Source organism: Clinocottus analis, unplaced genomic scaffold (assembly GCF_023055335.1).
Source record: "Clinocottus analis isolate CAN_PGR_092001 unplaced genomic scaffold, fCliAna1.0.p SCAF_14, whole genome shotgun sequence".
NCBI lineage: Eukaryota > Metazoa > Chordata > Actinopteri > Perciformes > Cottidae > Clinocottus > Clinocottus analis.
In genome coordinates, this window is record NW_027175865.1 from 10,611,726 (window position 1) to 10,633,607 (window position 21,882).

Consider the following 21,882-nt stretch of genomic DNA (forward strand, 5'->3'; position numbering starts at 1 on the left):
AACAAGTGTCAATGATTTGCTGTTGAGCAAGGCATCGGACCATCGGCCGCTCTTGTGGAGCTGCACAGAAGAGAATATGTTAATATTGTGGATTTGTATCAATATGATACTTGGTGTTTGGGAATAAGAGCAAACTTATTCAGCTGCTGTTCCCCTGATAAATAAAGCTTAAGAAAATGTAAGAGCCACATTAGACCTCCTGAACTTGCCTTTTAGTTATGCAACTTAAGATTCAAGGGAAATGGGAACACTCAGAAAGGTCGGTTCTGATTGTGAAAAGGTCTTATTAATTTTACATCCACATCTCATCATTATTGGTCAGCCTCATTCTTTATCATTCCCCTTGTCTGTCTGTCATATCATAAGCTGTAATCAACATCGCAGCCTCTAGAAGCTGCTCGTGTTCACCTTTTGCTATTGTTTTTCTTTCTGTGTTACAGAAAGCCATAATTTAAGCCCAATAATATCAGACAACTGCTCAGTAGCCAATAGTGATCCATCCCACTCCCAACTGTGCAGAGTCCCATTATTTTGATATCGGATGACCTTTATTCAGAGCAGTCATATATTTGAAGTATGGACCATTTTGCGAGGCTGTGGAGTGGATGCTAACACTGCTGCTTTGTCATGTTAAGCAGTGCCATTATTCAAACCCGGCTTTTTGTGTTGAGTTAATCATGATGGCTGATAGCTTCATTACAGAGTGAAATGGATTCATTGCCAAACCCTGTGCATCGTATCATCCCACCTCTTATGGATGGTCTTGCATTGTTTGTGGTTCCTAGTTTGTCACAGTAGTGATAGACACCAACTGAACGACTGCAGCTGTTTATCAGAAAGATTATTTTTCACTCGGTTGATTTTTTATTCTCAGGCAATTCATTGGATTTCTTTCTTTTTAGTTGCCTGAATCCTTCTTGTGTGTTTTGGGGAATCTGTGGTTTGAGTAGCAAGACAAATGTCTTTCTCTGAATTCCACGGAGACTCAGTCAATGCCTTGGACAAAGTTGACATGTGCAATGAACCTGGCCGTTGCGCATGGCAAGTTTTTGTGATGAATCATTTTAAAGTACAACATGAAACAGGGAGCAGATGATCATATGTCCTTTTGCAAAATATCCATCTCTGTGGTTAAGCACTTGACAACTACATTAAATGCAATGAAGATAAAAAAAAAAGGAGCATTGGCTTAAACTATTAATTTAATGATCAAAATCATTATTAGCGATACCATTTGTTTTCTGGCACAGCAGGTCTACGGATTGCTGACTATGTTTTTGATCTCTTGCAGGTTGATTTGTTTATTTGTTCATTAATTGAGGTAGGCGTGATTGCCTTTTCCCAGAGAAAGTGAATCAGCTAAATCGGGGTTACCTGCCCTCATTTGCACTCTTTTGGAAAATGTGTGACATTTCTCTCATGCGCAGTCACACACACACACACACACACACACACACACACACACACACACACACACACACACACACACACAAAGGAGTCAAAAGCACTCACGCTTTGTCTTTTGAAAACCTCCCTGGCACAGCTCGGCATATGTTATGCGCATAATGATGGGTTCCTGTCTTCAGAAAACCAGAGCCGAAAATAGCTTCCAAGCCTGCCTCCTCCGAGCGCTCATCTCTGTACTTGTTTAGAAGGCGGCTGTGTCCAGGAAGGTCAATGAGAGAAGTTTTTTGTTTTATTATTTGTTTCTATGTAAACTTACAGCAGGTGCGACATGCAAACACTCTTCTGTTTGTTGTCGCTTTGTCTATGTGCACACTGACTAATACAGAGGTGCTGTGTAAGTGTACTTCTTCTCATCACACCCACTGAAGATCCTTATACACACACACACACACACACACACACGCAAACACACACAGACGCACACTCACACCTATTACCCCCTTATTGCCGCCTCTCACCTCCGTTGCCCAGCAACATGCTGCTGTGATGTGGTTCACTGGTGGAGAACATGGCATGTCAAATGTAAGCCTTGTTTTGTCCAATCTGGTTCATGAGCTTACCTGTCTCACAAGTGCTTTGTGACTGAAGCTGTTTTTATCTGTATTTGTTTTTCTCAGGTTCATCTCTTAAGCATTGGCATTGTTTTCATTGACTGTAAATATAAATTAAAATCATAGTAGAGTAGAAACTATACAGTTGTACATGTATTATTATTATTATTATTATATAATGGCTGTGTTTGTTAGTGCTGGGATTTTACGTCATGTTTGATAGTAAATACACAAAAATAGTAGAACCAGAATATTGTTGTACCAGTAAAAGTACTATTGATATTGCAGGATCATTTAAAGTTTAGTTTAAGTGTTATTATAGAGCAGTCATTCATTTTTCATGATCACAATTTTGTCATACTATGTGGGTAGCACTGAGGCCAATAGAGTGCCAGATCGACAGTTGCAGCTGTATGCACCGTGTACTTAACAGGAACTAGAACTAGACAGCAGTAGACTTACATATTGTGTAGTGACATAACTTGAAAGAAAATCCAGATGACTCTTAATGACAGCGTGATCATGATTATTCATCACGATCATATAATCTGTTATTTAAAGCACATCACTTTACAGACTTTAAAGCTTTCGTTTTTTCAAATCTTTTCTACACACCTGACTGCACATCCTGCTGTTGCAATAGGTTCCATAGACTGCTTTCAAAAAAGAAACCTAAATCAAGTCTTGGTTCCACTATGAACAGTTTGCTGTGGTCACACAGGTGATGAGGTTCATTGTTACAAATACATTCTCAGTAAGAAAACAGTGATTATTATCCACTGTTGCAAAGGGTTTAAAAGCGCTTAAATTTGAGTGCAGTTAAATCAAATTCAAATGAGGATTTATTACACTGGTAAGTGCATAATTGATAGTCATCATTGGAGGGTTTGCAGGGTTTTTGGTTTAATATACGGGATGGCTGAAAGTCTGATGTGTATGAAAGCATCACTGCACTTCTAATATGCGATGCTAATGTTGACTATTTTATCTTCACACTATTCATTTTTTCAAGCTGCAAGTGATTGCCCAGCTGTTAATCTTTAGTGTTCAGTGTAACATAGTTACATTTCTGAGAAATGGCTTTTAAATTCATAGCATTTCAACCATCTCTAACCATCTCTTACCATCTCTGCCTGACAGCGGCAGAGGCTGTTGTGCAATTTTGCTGTCTCGTTCCACAGCTCTGTCATCAACATCTTGTGAGATGGCGGTTGTTACTTTATTTCTTGCAGAGTTGAGAGCAACTGAGATGTCTCGCTGAACTGTTCTGTTGAGTGGTTGTCCTGGCACGTAGTGGTCTGTCACTCAGGGACTCTGACATGCCAGAGACGAAAGCCAAAAGATGGAGTAGAACTTTACTTGTGTTAGTATATGTACACTGTTGGGGGCCTTTATTAAAATCGATCATCAGACTGTGAGGTTTTTGTTATTTACCTTAACAGTGCTTTTGTGAAAGGAAGCAGAAGCTTGCAACCACTTACACAGATTAAAGTGCGGCTGCTGTCTACAGCCCTGTTTGATCTGGCAGTGATTAATTAGTGTCTGGACATGTTGACAGGACTCTACTGGCGAGTTGTTCAGTAGAGCCCTGAACTGTGTCAGTGGCTACTCTCGTGCCAGCTGCACTTTTAACACACACATCTTTCCAGGCAGTTTGGCCTCCCGGGAGCTCAGAATCTGACGCGGTCATCTGTTGGATGTATGAAGCAAGAACAGCAGCCTGCATTGTCCTTTGAGTACATTCTGTGTCTTGGAAAACCTGTAAAACAATTGACCGATTTACCAGTCATGGAAAACACATGAAAACACTGACAGTCTTGTGTTGTGTAAACATTCACCTACACCAAATCCTCAAAAGGGATAACGTTACCTTCTGAATGGGCTGCTACTGTTCAGGATTGTATTATTACAAATGGTTGGATAAGAGTATTTTTAATAGGCAGCTCTCAGTTATGTTGTGTTATGTTGGGAACGCTGGGAACATAACCCCAAGTCACGTCGTATGGCCGCACATGCAGGTTGGATGAAGTGAATAAAGTATATTATGTTATCCTTTTAAATGTGAATATGTGTCACTGCTGGCTGGTCATGGTGGAAGTTTTTACAATTATATTATTATCTGATACATTTGTTATAATTTCTGTGCACGTGGGAAGATTTTATAGATAAGTTGTTAGAGCGTGTTTTTTTATCATACAAAGTTTGCTGTTTTATTTTGGATTCAGCACCTTTGTTGATATTTTAAAGAGTTCAGTATGTTGCTGTGATTTCATGGGTATATAGAGGTCGATCATTTTTCGGTTATCATAAAAAAGACATAGCCTTATAATTCTCTCATCATTGCATAAGTCAGTTTATTGGCAAAATTATCAATAATACATTTTTCCAATGCATTTTCCAATGCTCAAACCCGATGTCTCATGGTGTGTAGAAATAATAAAGTTGCCTTCTAATGAAAGCAGAGACTCACTTCAGGCTTTGTGCATATGGACATCATATGTTTCTGTTGTTGATTATCCACCTGCAAGGACATGCTATAGCTCTACAGTACTCTCTGCGCCTGCCATTTGAGAATCATCTCTATATGTTAAATTTGAATGCAAAGTTGTCATTGTATAATCAAATGTGCATAATTGTTTTAAATCAGTCCTTACATTAATTAGCTCTTACATAAGATGAAAGGGTTTAGAGTGACACAGAAAACAGATGTTTTTATTCACAGTGTCCTTGAATGATGAGTGTAAGCAGGCTTTAATTAGATTTAGAAGAGGAGCGTTGATCAGCTTATTTCTTTGGTTTAAGTCTCTCACTGAATCTTGAAAATAATTAGTTGTCCAGATTTGTGTGTTTCATCGGTCCAATTTGTTTTTTCTTCTAGGTTAGTACAAGTCATTTATGACACAAAAATAGAGTACTGCAACATACAACATACATTAGTATACTGTGTAAAGAGCATCATTGACCTTGTTGTCATCACTTCTTTGTTGGCAGCACATCACCATGGACAGCTACATTCCCTGCCTGACAGATCTATGCAAGGCATTGTGGGAGGTGATGCTTAGCTATCACCGCACCATGCAGTGGCACGAGGAGCACGACCAACACGAGACCACACCCACTACAGGTACCCGTTTAACCCTACGACCTTACATTCAGAAACATTGCTCTATTTGTTCTGACCTGCCAAATAGAACAAAGGTGCACAGTTCCTTGTAGAAACACTTGGATTCAGAAATATAAGATACAATAACAACCTCTCACATACCATGACTTGTAACCTCCTGTCTTGCAAGGTACTGATATGTAGTGTCTCAAACTGTCCTTCCTTTTTATGTTTCTTTGCCTGGCGAATGTTTTTGGGTTGTCTGTTCGTTGGTCTGTTTTATTTTCATGAACTTGATATCTCAGCAGCATCTTCAAATTTGACACAAGCGTCCACTTGGACTCAAGATTGAGCACATTTGGAGGTCAAAGGTCATTGTCACCTTGCCATAACTTATTAATCAATATGCTAATTAAAACAATTTCACACAGATGTTTAAAACAGTTAAATGACGAATTTCTGTAATTTTATACAGACATAGATGTAAACTTATAGGTAGACGTACAACCGCGAAGAAAATAAAAAAAGACTTACTCACAAAACATAAATTCTAACAAAAAAAGAAGTAACTTACAGATTTAGATTTCAAAGACTTGGTATGAATGGGGGTCAGCTTGGCCCAAGAGTGCCACTCTTTCATGGCTGTGGGAAATCGGCATCGAGTGGGTTTATCAGCTTTTTAGCTCACAGGAAGAAATGATTGGCATATGAAAAGAGTATTGAATGTGTGCAGTGAAGTGATATGTGCGCTCGAGGCGTACTATTTTTCAGCTTTCACTAAGCTCCCATTTCAGTGTAGAGGTCATTGAATGAGTCGGTACTAGCATATTCACATTTGATCACACTGTTATTGATAAAACAGCTTCTTTATCCAATAATACAAAAAGCTGTTTTAGTTATACAGTTGTATGTATACCGTTTTAGAGCATTTAGAGCACCCAAATACAAATGATGTGTATAGATTGTTGGTTTTACATTGCAAAATTAACTCATCTGTATGGTTTCAAGGATAAATATTTGCACAGGTGATGAAGCACGTGTGATGCATATTTTCTTATGGAAATATGTCATGAGTGACATTAAGTGTGCTGTGTTTTCAATCTAATACAAACAGGACTTTCAAGTCTTTCTTTTTCCACTTTTCATTTTCTACTTCACCTTCAGATATCACTCAGTTTAGTAGTTTTATCATTTAAGAAAAGAAATAAGTAGCTTATTCTTTTTGTACATTTTTTAACAATTACAGTATAAAGTATACTGAGTCTCCACTGGAAACTCTGTAAAGCTGCTCTCAAGTTACGGCCCATTAAGAACAGCAAGACGACTGAACACCACATCTGTCCAAACCCAAAGCTTATGTCTGGATCAACAAGAAAAGTCTGACTTGTGTCTCAGCTTCTATCGTTCCTCCCTTCGTCAGCCAGATGTGAAAACATCAGCCTCAAGAAGCTGAGTTGTCAAGGCAATACATACTTTGTGGTTTAGCAGTAAGCTCCACAAGAAGTTTCATTTCTTACCAGTGTTAAAAAAAAACATACTTGATTTGGTTTATAGCACTTTTTTCACCTCAGCACTGTTTCATTATGTGCCTTGCCAAAGGCTTTGTCAGGTATTAGCTGCAAATACAGACCTGTCAAATTAGCTGGTAGTTTCCTACTGTGTATCGAAAGATAGCTCATTTCTCTTTCCCATATTGTATACAATCCATTCGGCAAATGGATGAGGACACAAAGATGTCCTGAATGGTTGGTGACAGTCCTCTACATCCTTCATTAGATATGATGCCCCTCACAGGGGAGAGGACACAGACACCACATTCCCTTCCACAAGGCTCATCTATCATCTCGCTTTTTGATTGGCTGTTACCTCTGTCCTCTGTGTAAAGGTCTCCCTGACCCTGTTGTAGTCCCGGCTTTTACCATACTCTTTCAGTTATAATGTGTGTGCAGGGTCCATCACACTAATGATTTACTGTACAGGCTTTTTGTCTCATTCGTTGAGTTGACCTCCGCAGGCATTGACCTCCGTCTCACACAAGAGGCTGTCAAAGTCTTAACCGTCAGGCCCACTGAAGATCCCTCCTCCTCCCATCACACGCACACCTCTCACCTTAATGAGAACACAAAAAGAGCATTCCATTGAATTTAAGCCTTTGGCCACGTGCTATATTGAGCAGGTCAGTGTCATGTTTCAGTAATTAATTTTGCCACTTGATGAAAGGAAAGGTTATTTCAGGAAGAAATATGGGCATGGGTCGAACGCATAGCTGACAGAATAGATTTGTGTGTGTGTGTGTGTGTGTGTGCGTGTGCGTGTGCGTGTGCGTGTGCGTGTGTGTGCGTGTGCGTGTGCGTGTGCGTGTGTGTGTGTGTGTGTGTGAGCGAGCACTTTAGTTGTGTGTGAAAGGAAATAACCATGGCCAGTTTGTTAATCTGCTACATAGCTATAGACCATGAAAGCTAATATTGAGATATCTGCTAATATCTGCTATGATAAGGAAAAAGATCAGTTTTCTTCTGTTGAGGTGAAAGTTGGCCTTCGCACCTCATTAATGCTCAGTAGTAACATATAAACTAAACGAGAGAGCATACTATGTGAATTAAGTTATGGTTTACTGAGCTCTACCAGTATACATTGCAATTTTTTTTTAAACACCTATTTCATCTTGATTACTTATTCATGGGTACCTCCGTTCCACTGTGGCGACCTGACTATGCACCAATCTAATGTAATTACTGTTTTCAATATTTACAACCTGCTTATACATAGATAAGTAATTAAATTTATTTGCAAGCCCTTCAAATGCATCTCCTCGAAAGGACTCAGTTCTGAAGTTAAAACATTTTAACCAAGTCTTTCAACACATTATGGTGGGCATGTGAATAAAAAAAGATCATTTGCAATGCTCAAACTGCAAAAATTCATCACTAAATAAATAAATACAGAAGGTATATAGTATAAAGTCTGATGGAACGTTAACAATGACGCAGTCCTACAGGCCATTGCTTTCCAACTGTACGGTTGTTTATAATATTCTGTATTGTCCGCTTTTGCATTTTATACTTGTTTAGGCAACTTTCGCGCCTGTGTCGGCATATGTGTGTTCACACTTGAATGTGACCTGCCGGATCTCAAGGACAGGGACACCGTCCTTGAGACTCTGAAATTCTGTTCTGAAAAATGTTTGATTAAACTCTCTTACAATGTCATTGTTACAAATCATTAGTAATGGCTATAACATATTGGCTGTGGAGGTATGAAAATGGATTTTAAATGCACCATGAGCAGACTTTCGGGGCAGGTTAGAATCTGAGATGAACAGGAATGCCATTTATTTCATGTAACTACTGATACAGGGAGAAATGTGACACATCATGTGTCACATCCACTTCTGAATGTGATGATGTTTTAATTAAACAATATTGTTTGAACTTAATGCTGCACTAAGCTTCTTAAAAATGGCCAATTCTTGCGGTTGACTATCTGAGGCATAGACTTACCCGTTCATGATGTATATTAAGGAAAGCCCATTGTGCCAATCTATTGCAATTCAAGACATGAATCTCTCTTGAGGATTCTTCTGCTCTTTGGTGTATTGAGGCTTCTGTCAGAATCTATAATAAGGGTGGGCACATCCTATCTGTTGCTAATTGTGTGATCAGTGACTCGGGATGTTAATGATTCATTGATGATTCATAGCAAAGAGTTAAGCAACCCATTAAGCATTGCACTTCTATGACTTTGTCAGATTCACAATGGACACTTCAAAAAAAGCAGAGAGGAGGAGCGGGCTTTAAAGGCCTGGGAAACTCCCAACTTTTTGTTTTACATATGCTGTAGATCTCCCCCGAGACCGACTTCGATTTGTTGAATAGGTTGAGTTCTCCTTTTAAGAATGTGATTGAAAACGTATAAATTGATTGATGTACAAACTTAGCAACACTGGACTCCATCAGTCTCGTCAGTTCCTTATGGTAGACCGTGGATATAATTGTTTTTAATGTCAGGATAACAGATGCTGTTTTGTCACCTTCGTCGGCTAATATATACATGTCAATGTATAATCTGAGCATTGCCGTTACATGTTTGTGTCGTCCATGAAAAACCTGACTGTTCATTTTTAAACAACTCATGTAGTTGAGTGAGGCCCTCATTTTTACTCTATCAATATCAAGTAATACCTTCACATACTTTGGGGGTTTCTGAGGAGCTATGAATAATCCAGGCTCCCTGATCTCCACTTCTGTCTTTTGGTTTAGTTTTTTTTATCCTTTCTAACCTCTTGAGATCCTTTTTGATCGTGCCTTTTTTCCTTCAACTTACGACATGCAGGTTTGCTTTCTTCAACTCCAACAACCTTTCTCTTTCTCTCTGTTATTATATTTATATAACTAGATATACACATTGTACAGGTGTAATACAATTTATGTTTTAACTTTTTTTGCAATGTTGCCCTAAAAATGTGACATAGCGTGTACTTAATTTTTTATAAAAACAGGCAAAATTCTAAGAGATATTTATCGTCTTGCTCAGAAGACAAACACCTCATCGAGCAGGTTCCCTGTACTGTTTTGACAACAGCTATGCGTTTGTATGTTTAAGGCGTTCAGTCTTTGAACCAATCTGACTGCTTCAGAGTAAGAAAAACATGACCAAAGTGTCTAAACATCGTGTGCGTGTGCGTGTGCATGTCTCAAACATAAAGAGATCCATATGTATTCAGGCGGTGGCACTTTTATGTTTTCTTCAGTGCTCTTACATTATTTATTCTTGGATGTCTTTCTAATCAATAATCTGTTCTCCTGCCTGATTCACTGTGTGGATTGTGTTGTTTGCTTGTATATACACTCTTGACAAGTACTTTAAGAGAAGGCTTTTAACCAGAAGAGAAAAGGATCTTTGATAAAGGATGCAACAACAAATTTGGCTGTTGTCTGAATGCTTGAGGAATGTCTTACAGATCTTACTGAACCCTCGTTTCTCTCCTGCTTAGAAACTGTTGTCAATATGCTTTTGGACTTGTCATTTGTTATCAAATAGTGCACAGTACATGTTGTTCAGTAATGATTGAGGCTGCTGCTGTGGGTGGGTAGGCCTTCCTTTCCACAGTGAGAGGCAGGATAGAGGTGAGAAAAAAAAATGCACACACCAAGAAAAGAGAGGACAGCGAGCTGATGGAGGAGGAACCATGCTCACTGGAGATGTTGGTTTAATTTTATGGCCGCCTGTCCTCAGCACCTTATTAAAGTGTCATCTAGTATTGTTATATTGTCAGTCTTTGCACTCTTCAAGGACTTTGGGACCAATGCTCCTGTCAAATGCTGGCTGACATCCACTTCTGTAAATGAAAGTCTCAGAGTTAAACTTCAAGCTAAACTTCAAGCTAACTTGAAGCCAAACTAACAATGAAGGACAATTGTCACACATTTCAGATCTGCAGATCAACTACGTCAAATTTCCCCTGTATTATACTTTTAGAATACATTCAGTGGATCATATTTTATCATTATTAAAAGGGATGTTTTTCCATTTGCTTCTTCGTCAACGATAAGAATAGTCTTTTTAGACTTTTGTACGGAGTCTGATCCAGTCTGTTCGTGCATCATTGTGCAGATGTCCATTGAAATGAGTAAATTAAATTATTCGAGTCTCGCTCAAATGATACTGTCAAAAAATAGATTATTGCAATGGATGAGGGGAAATTGAATTTTCTCGTTATCAGTTTTTAGTAGGCCTGTGGTCTTTGTTTGAACACCTCTAGATGGCGCCGCGGCAGCAGAGTCCGATGAGTCGGTGGTGGACCGCAGCTACGTGAAGAAGAAGCTGGAGCATGGACTGACACGGATTTGGCAGGTTGGAACAAACTGTGCACTCTCTCTCTCTCTTTAAGCATGACTCTTCTTCCCTCTTCTTCGTGTTTTTCCTCCACATTTTCTTTCTCCGAGCTGCCATTTCTCTTCCACCCTCTCCGCGCCTAGCTTTTCCTTTCAATTCATTATTTCTTTCTTTTCTCAGAGTAATGTTCAAACCATGCGCCTTTCATTTCTCCCCTTAGGATGTCCAGTTGAAAGTGAAGGCCTACATCTTGGGGACGGACATGTCTAACTTCAAGTACGACGATTTCATTGTGGTGCTTGATGTCATCAGCAGGTACGCAGTCAGATCACCCTTGTTTTAACTAATTGATCTTCATTTTCTTGTCGTTGCTCTCTCTCTCTCTGTGTCTTGTCTTTTTATTTCACTTTTTTGTCACTTGCTCACTTACTGAACGAGATAATGAGAACACACACTGAGAAAATAATCATGGACATAAAAACTGAAATTATAATGTCAGTAAATCCAAAACCATTTAAACACCACACTTTGATTATACTAATGCTGGTTATGATAATGTCAAATTTCAGGCTATTTTGCACTTTTATTGACAACAAAAAGGAAGTGTACACACCTTCGTCTTTGTGGTCAAACTGCGTGTCGCTAAATTCGAGGACCTGTGACCCAAATCAAAGCCCGAAAACGGAAATTTACATTTAGTGTTGATTTGATCAAACCACTGTTTGCATGACAGTTGTTGTCTGTCTACACACTCGATATGAGATCATCTGAAACAGCTGTTGGTCTATTCAGCTTCCTTTTTTATTATTTTGTTTTGGTCGCTTTCTTTAGATTCAGACACTTGAATGTTTTTTTTTCTTCAACACCACTGCAAAGAAAAACTAACGTTGTCTGTCCCTTGACTGGCAGGTTATAGTTACTAGAGCAAGTCTGTTTACATCATGTCCGTGTGCCCCCGCTGGCTCAGCTGTCTGTCAAACACACACAGTGGTCTGGTCTTCCTCCTCAGGCGTTCTGGCTAACGGGCTGTTTTTGAGCTTATTAGTTTTTGACTGCGAACAAAATCACACAAATGTTAAAGATTGTTTATACAGAAGCACATACTATAAAGATGCATATATATATATATATATATATATATATATATATATATATATATATATATATATATATATATAGTGCAATACACCCTTAAAATGACGACTTTATTGATTTACTCATATCAAAATCAGTTAATCAAACCATGACCTTTTATCACGGTAGCCCTAACTTGTGGTGGTTGCATCATTGCAGACATGTGCACAACAAATAAATAAAGAATGTCAACAGGAAGCCATCAAAAGACTAAATGCTCCATCAGATGACAAATCCCCTTGTCTTATCTCTTCCCATTCTTCTGTCCCTTCTCTCTTCGTCCTTCATTGTTGTGTGTCGTTGTGTATTTTCTCATCCTTTAATCGTCTCTCAGGCTGATGCAGGTGGGTGAGGAGTTCTGCGGCAGCAAGTCAGAGGTCCTGCAGGAGTCCATCAAACGCCAGAGTGTCAACTACTTCAAAAACTATCACAGGTATAATGTCTTTGTTGCATCTGGATCATTACCTGGATTATGTAAAAATTGGAGGTACCTTCTGTTATTGCATGGATCTGACTTCCAGTCCCCCGATATGTTTGAGAGAAAGCTGTGGAGACAACAATAGACAGCAGATTGCTTGGCAGAAACTTTCACATATAATTACAACTGTGTGAGCGCAACCCTCTTTGGAGTAGGTGTGTAATTACATGGTAACACTCACTGAGCTGGAAGCACATTTACCTCTTGATTATGTAACCCCCTGCCAACCACATGAATATGTATTGCTCTTTTTTAAGTAGACAGCGCCACACATCATCAAATGTGATTTGCATTGATCAGAGTTCTGATTAGCCATCAAGATTCTGTCAGGATTACAGGCACTTGAACCCAAAAGCACAAATCGAAAACAGACATACAAGTAAAAGTCTTTACTAGTGTTCAGGCCGGGTCAAAACCGGGAGGTCAGTCAAACAGGCGAACAAATCCAAAAATGGGCAGGCAAAAATCCAAGGTTGACAGGCAAACAGGGTCGGAAGAGGCATATCAGGATATGCTGGAGAGCTTGGCAATAACCCACAAGACAATTTGGCAAAGGACAAGTGCAAGTGAGGGGGACCTAATAGTGAGACACTAATGAGGAAATAGGCTGAAGGTGAGACGGGCATGAAGACCAGGTGATGGGAATGAGAGCTGATTTGGTGGGAATGGCAGGATCTGGAATGACAGGAGAGTTAATTAAACAGGGAGATAGGATGAAAACAACTAATAAGAAGAAAAATGTGTGACAGAATCTTTGAAAACATTCTCGACTATCTGGATGCATTAAAGGAGGGAAACACAGAGGCATGATGGGATTCAGTGGGAATTGGAAGTGAAAAGGGGAGCGTTAGAGGTGACAGATGCACAGAGAGAAGAAGGAAAAGAACACCAGGCATCATTATGATGGCATATTATCAGCCACTCCAATGTGTCCATCAGCACACATAACCGCACTTGTAGCCAGCAGGCATCATCTTTACATTAGGTTTGATTCATTTTCCAGCCGGGTGTCATTCCCAAAGAGATTACCCATGAGTGAACTTTGACTGTCTGAAGCCTGTATTCGTCTGCCAGCTGCCTGCAGTATCACACTCAGTCATTGGGCTGGATGTATTGTTGGCCTGCGGGTGCAGCGGACAGAATGACATTGTCAGGGTTCAGACATGATAAATATCTAAGAGCTGCACTATTGGTAATTTCTGCTTTTATTTTCCCAACTCATTTTCTCTGATTGATTGAAATGTTCTCAAAGCTCCGATGTCCTTTTCATTCTCTTTGCATTCCATTAGAGGAATATAACTGCAGGATAAGATGCCAGCATGTGCTAAATGGACTGACTTAAAATGCAATTGATATCCCTTCTTTATTTCTGTGCCACACAGCTTCCCTTTCGCACGCCACCATTCCTTATTCTTTCACTTCTCACACGTCAAACACCTTTAAAACAAATAACACAGGCCACTGCAGTGTTTGAAGTCAACACTGCTTTGACATTGATAAGACTTGATATTGCCGCACCATCAGGGTGGCTTTCCTAAACTTTGACAGTAAACATGGAAACAAGCGATGCACACACACGCACACACACACACACACACACACACACACACACACACACACACACACACACACACACACACACACACACACATACACACACACACACACACACACACACACACACACACACACACACACACACCTCTTCCTTTTCACTGTGCATTAGTTTTTGATGACACTTAATCTGGACTCTTAGGACACATGTAAACAGACCCGAACACACTGGTGGTCAGTGATGGACAACATGTTGACTTTTTCTTGTCTTAATCTATCCGTGTACCTTTTTCTTTTTCTCTCATCCCCTCAGGGCACGACTGGAAGAGCTAAGGATGTTTCTGGAAAATGAGACATGGGAACATTGCCCAGTGAAGTCTAACTTTAACATCGCCCAGCTCCATGTGAGTATTAATCACATCATTGAGGAGAGAAAGTGAAGCACGGTGGCATTCATTTATCTTCCACTGTCACTCATTGAACACATCCTCTGCTTCAAAATCTGCATAATGTTATGAAACACAGGGGATCGTACTTAAGGGTCTCTGTATGTATGTGTGTGCAAGTGTGTCAGCCTCTCATAGTAGGAGCTCACTGCACATTATCACAGATAAAAATAAAATGGCTTAGTCCCTTTTGGTGTTAGGAAAAAATATTCCCTACACTTGTCAGCATCGGTTATGAAATATACCCTTGTCAGAGCCTGTCAGAGAATGTCAGAGCCTAATGTAGACACTTATCAATATCCAGTATCTCATGGATTTATTCTATAACAGACTCACAGAAAAGATCATTGTGCTTACTTACAACATGTTCAGCTCACTGCACCGAGAAGCAGAAATGACAAATGGAAAGATAGAGATGTCAAAAAGATAAATGGAGTTAATTCAATTTCATCTTGTTTTCCCCTTCATGTCTGTCTTGATTGGGAACATTTTGCAGCAAACACACATGAAAATCATGAAAAATCCCCATAATAAAACCAATGCTTCTAATTGGTACAACCATACCCAAGTGCTGGTTGTTGTGTATTTTCTTAGAAATTGCATTTCCTCATCTCATCTTTGAGGCGTGCAGCTGTTGTTGTATTAAGTTCTTCTCAAACACTACAACCCATTTTTGACTTCATATACAATCTATTTGAAATTATTTCAGTTGTTACACTTAGAGTATTTCTTAATTAATACATTTTACAATAGGTTTTGGTACTTATCAACATATTATAAACTATCTACGTCCTTAGGGGAGCCCATTGTTGAAGGTCAATGACTTAAATTTTGACCATGACATGATCTGTTGCGGTTCATAGATGACGATGATAGTGTATTTTCTGTACTCTACCACTATTTCCTGCTGATTTATGATTTGAAAAGCAGCAATTGATGATTTTTTTTCCCTGTGTGTCATCTTCTCAAACCAAGGAGTTTAAGTTCATGGGCCAGTGTCGTTCTCCATCCATTTCCCCGAGCAGACATGCCGGATCCTCGACCAGCCCGGCTCAGGGGGAGCTTTCTCTGTTTCAGCAGTACCATCAGGAGGGAAATCCCTTTGAGATGCATGCTGAACAAAAAGAGGAGGAGACAGAGGATGTGCTGGCATCTAACGGGGTAAGTGTAAACTGCAAAACATGTACTTTGAATTGGTGCCTGTTAAATGGTTTGTAATTAGTTATATTAGTGTGAAATGCATGTTTCCAACTTAGTCATAAGGCTGGAAAAGCATTAATAGTTTTCACGTGAAACATAGTTGTGCTCTTCTGTTCTTGTCCATTGTATTCATTGTATTGTCTTTCGTTATGTGGAACGTAACAAAGCATTTGGGCGCCTGTAGCTCAGGGGGGTGAGTGGTCGTCCCGTTACCAGTAGGTAGGTGGTTCGATCCCCAGTCCCCCCACAGTTCACACATCAAAGTGTCTCTGAGCACTTAACCCCTCGTTGCTCCCCGGGCACCTCACAGAGCAGCCCACTGCTCCTTAATCAGGGATTGCTCAAATGCAGAGAAGAATTTCCCCAAGGGGATTAAAAAAGTATATGTTTCTTTTTTCTTTCTTTCTATAACTGATGATTCAGTCGAGTTGTTCTTTGCCAGTTACATTCACTTACATCAGTGTGTCTAATTAACACGGATACCTGTTGAGGGGCATCACCAAACAAGTTAATGAAGCTCCAAGTTGATTAATTGGCACATAATCACTGTGGGTCATTAAGCTGTTTGCAGCAGCTATTGAGTTGTCATCACCAGAGCAATAACAAACTTGTATTAATGGTGTAGGGCCGTAGTACAGGAAGTGTATAATTATTATAACACTTTGACACATTGTCTGACATGTCATATCAGCTGTAAACAGCACATCAACTCATTGGTTAGATTAACTGGCACAGCAAATAATAAACTTAATAGTTGAGCTGCATGTTATAATGTATCATTTTCTATGATTGTTTTGTTTAGTACTAATGTGTACAGTGTATCAGGCCCTCCAATATTATACACCTTTTTATTGATGAGAAACATATTTCTTCTCTGTTTTGTCTTTATCTTAAAATAAAAAATGTTTCATTGCTCAGTATGGTGCAGTTCTTCTTTGCTGGGAGTACATGTTGTCCAGTAAAACTACCAGGCCTGCCACTTTAGTGCCATACAAAATTGACACAATCTTGACATTTTTGACCAATTGCTGCGTTATAAATGGTTTACACTTGAACTGCAATGTATTGTTCATTCAGAAGTTGCTGGTGCACATTTGATTTTTTCCTAAAATACAAAACTATTCAATACATATATCTTTGTATTTATTATTGCATTTTATTTTACAGAGTTAGGAAAGCAATATTTAGATCAAGCCTTATGGTGCCTTACACATTAAAGATAGATCTCAGTCACTTCCACACAGTGAGGGATACAGCTTATTAACTGAACACTTATATCGGATCGGTACCCAAAGCTTGGGAATCTCTGTTGAGCCAGAAAAAAGTTAGATCGGTGCATTCCTCATACGTGCATTTGCAAGATACTGTTAGCAGCTACGCTCTTGTTCCTTGTTCCAAGTTTCTACTCTTTACTGTCACACACATCACCATTGGCCAATCCTTATTGAAGCACACTATGAATTGTTTTAGTAGGCATTGGTGGGCAAGTGGAGTTCAATGATCCAGCGAATATTAGTACTGTGGATGTTATACATATGTGCTCCTCCTATGACTAATATAGATCCAAAATTCAGTCAGTGGTTCCTTCGAGGCTTATTTGTTAAATAAATCAGTATTGCTCTTCAATAATGGAAAAAAGAAATTACAGAAAAAAATCAAAAGCAATATCCACTATCTAACATGTCAAGCCTACAGCAGCCCCAGCTTGACTCGCTCTTGAGCTTATAATCCTTTCTATATGGCTGCTGTGTTGCTTCAGCTTGCAGTAAAGGACCACGACAGTATTGTCTTATTTTAGGGGCGGTTTAGCTAGACCCTCTTCTGGGAGGTGATTTAATTTTCTGTCTTTCCTTCTAAAGCCTGATATTTGATGGTTATGCACCCATCAGAGCTTTTTAAAATAATTTAATTACCGCCCCTTAATACCTTTTTGTTTTACAGCGTTTTTTTCTTTTGTAAATGATGACATGATTTTCCTCACGGCATAACTTCCTCTTCCTTTAACATCGGGTGATGTGTCAGCAAAGTTTCACAGCATGTTGTAACAGTATTTGTCTTGTTTTTATCCCCTCTACTCAGTTCATCCATACTGCATTTCTTCTTCGCACTGGCCCATTTTCTATTGACTTACACTGATCTTTCTCTTCCCCAATTCAAGTACGAGTCAGACGAGCTGGAGAAGAGTGTGTATCAAGATTACGACAGTGACAGTGATGTCCCTGAGGAGCTCAAGCAGGACTTTGTTGACGAGCAGACGGGCGACGCCCCCCTCAAGAGGTCAGTTCCAAATCAAATGGTTTTACGCCGCTCCAAAGTCACACAGCTCAGGGTCTGCCATGTGAAGTTTGGGTGGGAAATCCAGGTGTCCATCAGATCTACTCCTGGCTATTTTACAGTTATGAAAGTCAGGGAATGTACACAAAAGAGGATTCATGTTCATCACAGATAAAACAAATCTAATAATTTGATGAACTTTTTCAACTAGGTTCTTAAAGGATGGGAAGTCATGCATTATGCCACTTTTTATGCATTTAGCGATGATAATTTCCGCTCCCCTCTGTCTAACCCTGCTAAGTAGGCAGAAAGCTTGAATAAAGCTTTTTGTCTACCCGTGAAAAATTCTTTCTTTCCACCTCCGCCTACGTGATTGGTAACTATTGAAAGATGAATTGTTATTCAACAAAAGCAGAGGCAATCGTGCTTCTCTGCATCTTCTGTACAATCATTGACTTGAATTAAAATTATATATTTGAATGCAAGAGGGGCAACATTTTGTATTTTGTTTATTTTGTTATTAGGATGCGTTAGATTTCTGAGGGTAATATAATTAATGCAAACAAACGTTTGCATTAACAAGTTATTCCTGTAATTATTCATGTATTCTTTGCTTTTGATGCAGCATGATGGAGTTTTTCTATTTTATTTGTTCAGTTTATGTTTTTGTTTGCATATGTATTTGATGGACTGACATTTTAAGAACATGTGTACATGCATGTGTTTGTGCATATCTGAGAGCTGGCATCACATTTTACACCCAATTTGCACACGAAATAAGAATACAAAATGCCATCACTTATTCAGTAGCTCCTCATTACAGAAGCACTGTTACAATAATATGTTCCTGTCATGCAATTTACAATGATTTATTTATGGTGTCTTAATGTTTGTGTTCAGTTTTCCTTCTTGTTATTTTACACATCTGGGAGTCCTGATATCTTTGCTTAAACTCTTACGACATTTAATTTCCTGTTCCTTATGTGTATTAACCTGACGTCAGCCTATAGTCACTAAAATGCTAATTTACCATTCCTATAAGCAGGAGTACCGAATGGTTAATTATTGAATAGGTTGCATGGTCACATCCGGAAATGAGAAGACCTGTGTAATGATTGCTGGCTAATATGACTCGATGAGTCGTGTCAGGGGTCTGGTGCTCCAGGATCACCAGTTCAAAAACTTCTCCATCAGGGTCCCTCGGTGTCTCCTGCATTGTGTAATGGGTTCTGATTGGTCAATTAGAAGACTTTGACCGGATCTAAGGTTTTTGAACCTGGCCGATCATTACTGAGGTTTAGTGATGTTAACATATATTACTGAGTCTTTCACTTTTCTCATGATTCTGCCCTAATTTCTCGCTCACCCCCAACATCCTGCGTCATCAGTGCGTCCCGAGAAACCATAAGAAGCAAGAAAAAGTCAGACTACAACCTTAATAAGACCAACGCACCGATTCTCACCAATACCACCCTCAACGTCATCCGGCTAGTCGGTGAGTCCTCAGCACACACGCACACATGTCCAGAACACACTCTGCCATTTAGCTCTCCTTGAGAAATCTATTTATTCAGCGATAAAGCCAGCAGTTCTTTGATATCAGTGCACTGTGCTGCTATCTGTGTGACTGAGCTGCACTAATAATTGTTAGCCTTCAACCTGAGCTCTGACCTTTTGTATCCAAATAGGTACTTATGCGTCTTTCTGACGTGGTTTTGAAGATGTCTCAGCCCTTCCGTGGCAAAGTGTGTTTCTTGGTGATGGGACCTTCATCGTGCAATTTTCTTGTGTCTTTTCTAAGTTTTCTGTCAAAGTAATTAATTAAATAATTCAGGGTAATACAGATTTACTGTTATTCCAACAGAACTTGGTCCTGCTGCCAGTTTCCATCTTCGGTTCATACTTCAAAACCTTCCCGGACACACTGTCCAGTACAAAATAGAATATGTGTTTTATTTGGTCTTTTCTTTAGAAAATTGCTAATATTGATTTAGAGCTGTGTGGCAAAACTGAGTGAAAAGCCAAAGTTTGATTCCAAGCAATCACTTCTAATTCAGTCTGTGCAGCTCTTTGATGAAGTTAGATTGCTCCCTGAGTTCTTGGTAGAGATTTCAAGAGAAAGGGTGTGAGAAATGAGAGTGTGAGAGGAATAGTGCTGCCGCAGTGGCAATGCCAGCGAGATTGAGTTTATTTCTTCCCCCCCCATTCATCAGTTCTGAGTCAATGGTAACCTTGTTACACCTCTGTACTTATTGCTTTTATTACCTTCCTGCTAAACTGAATCCTTGCCCTTGAGTGTATGCAAATGCAATGTGTTCCTCGCTGAAGTTCTTCCCTAAAGGATAAGGCTCCACCATGATTAACTTTCTGTAGTTTAAGTCTCTTAATCTCCTAAAGATGTACTTTAAGCATTTCATTTATTATACTGGTTTAAGAAACATAAACTCTTCTGCCTGAAATTAAACCCAATGTGTGAGTCCACTGTGATGCACTCTGGTATACAACCAGGAACACAACCAGCTTGCTCAACAAAGTCCAGGTAACTGTTTATTAACTGTCATCTCCCAACAGGGAAGTACATGCAGATGATGAACATTCTGAAGCCGATCGCCTTCGATGTCATCCACTGTGTGTCACAGCTCTTCGACTACTATCTGTACGCTGTATACACATTCTTTGGACGCAATGACATGGTATAGTATTTTTTATTCACCATGCTACTGTTTGAAAACACACTGTATATTTATATTGAGTTAGTAAAACAACACATTACTTTGGAGTAATTCCACACTAGACCATGGCAGGATAAAAAGCACAGCTCTATCACAGTCGGTGTCACAGCTGGGAGTGGTCAAGTGTGGTCTGGTTTATTCAAAACCACACTCAGCTGTGCCGTGGTGCATTACTGCTTCACAGGATGTGGGGAAAGAAAGCATTTCACCTCTAGTTGGCAGGATTATTAGACTGGCTACAGTTACCCTTCCAAGAAAGTGCAGTAACTGTCATTTTTTTACTTATGTGACTGTCACTAGTCTGTGAAATAGTTAGCTCATGTCGTATTATTTGATGTGCATCAATGGACTTCTATAAAACAAAGCGGCGCACCCATTATACAGTCCTATATCCCGATGAGTGTACAAGCGCTATGTGAGCGGATCCTTTGAGGTGCTTTGCTGGCCGACAGGGTTCAGGAGCCAACATTGAACACATTCCCGATTTGTGTTTAACTTATTCCGTATTTCTCTTTCCCCCCTCATTTCCTGCCATCTTTCTTAGATATATATATATATATATATATATATATATATATATATATATATATATATATATATATATATATGCATGGAAAGATCCACAAAAACAATAGGAACAGGAGTTTTGTTGTGTGTCTTCTCTAAATGAGCAATAACAAATTCAGAATGGGAGTTTTCGAGTTACCTCAAGTATAGGAGACCTTTTTTCCCGATTGCAAAGCCTGCAGCTACAAAATATTACTTGTGGTACATTAGTTGCACAGTGCTTTAAGAAAATTGCCTTCATTTATTTCTAAGGCTAGAATTTTGAATTCTCATGTTTATTAGATAATATACATACATAATCTCCCTCATTTCGCATTGCTCTCTGTCTCAGTACAAATTTAAGTTGAACGATAGGTTACAGTCTGCAAGCCTACTTTGCCTCGCTCCATGCAGAGACTATCATGTCATTTATAGTGCCTCACAAAGAAAGAAAACAGCATTTGTGTCAGTATCACCCTCGGGGGAAGGGATAATGATGGCAACAAAATGACTTCTCTCCCATCGAGGTGGAAGAGATAAAGAGGATGAACGCTCCGCAGGG

At 39.4% G+C, this 21,882-nt stretch overlaps 1 protein-coding gene across 2 annotated transcripts in view; it reads left to right on the top strand.

Moving 5' to 3' along the window:
- The window catches only part of vps50 (VPS50 EARP/GARPII complex subunit), an 83,723-nt gene that overhangs the window by 33,498 nt on the left and 28,343 nt on the right, over positions 1 to 21,882 (top strand). For both annotated transcript variants that reach the window (XM_068576317.1, XM_068576318.1), the window contains exons 13-21: positions 5,010 to 5,142; positions 10,883 to 10,974; positions 11,177 to 11,271; positions 12,425 to 12,523; positions 14,436 to 14,526; positions 15,544 to 15,729; positions 17,927 to 18,045; positions 19,431 to 19,537; positions 20,614 to 20,735. In XM_068576317.1, coding sequence (XP_068432418.1) covers positions 5,010 to 5,142; positions 10,883 to 10,974; positions 11,177 to 11,271; positions 12,425 to 12,523; positions 14,436 to 14,526; positions 15,544 to 15,729; positions 17,927 to 18,045; positions 19,431 to 19,537; positions 20,614 to 20,735 — 1,044 coding nt within the window. The remainder of the gene's footprint in view (positions 1 to 5,009; positions 5,143 to 10,882; positions 10,975 to 11,176; positions 11,272 to 12,424; positions 12,524 to 14,435; positions 14,527 to 15,543; positions 15,730 to 17,926; positions 18,046 to 19,430; positions 19,538 to 20,613; positions 20,736 to 21,882) is intronic.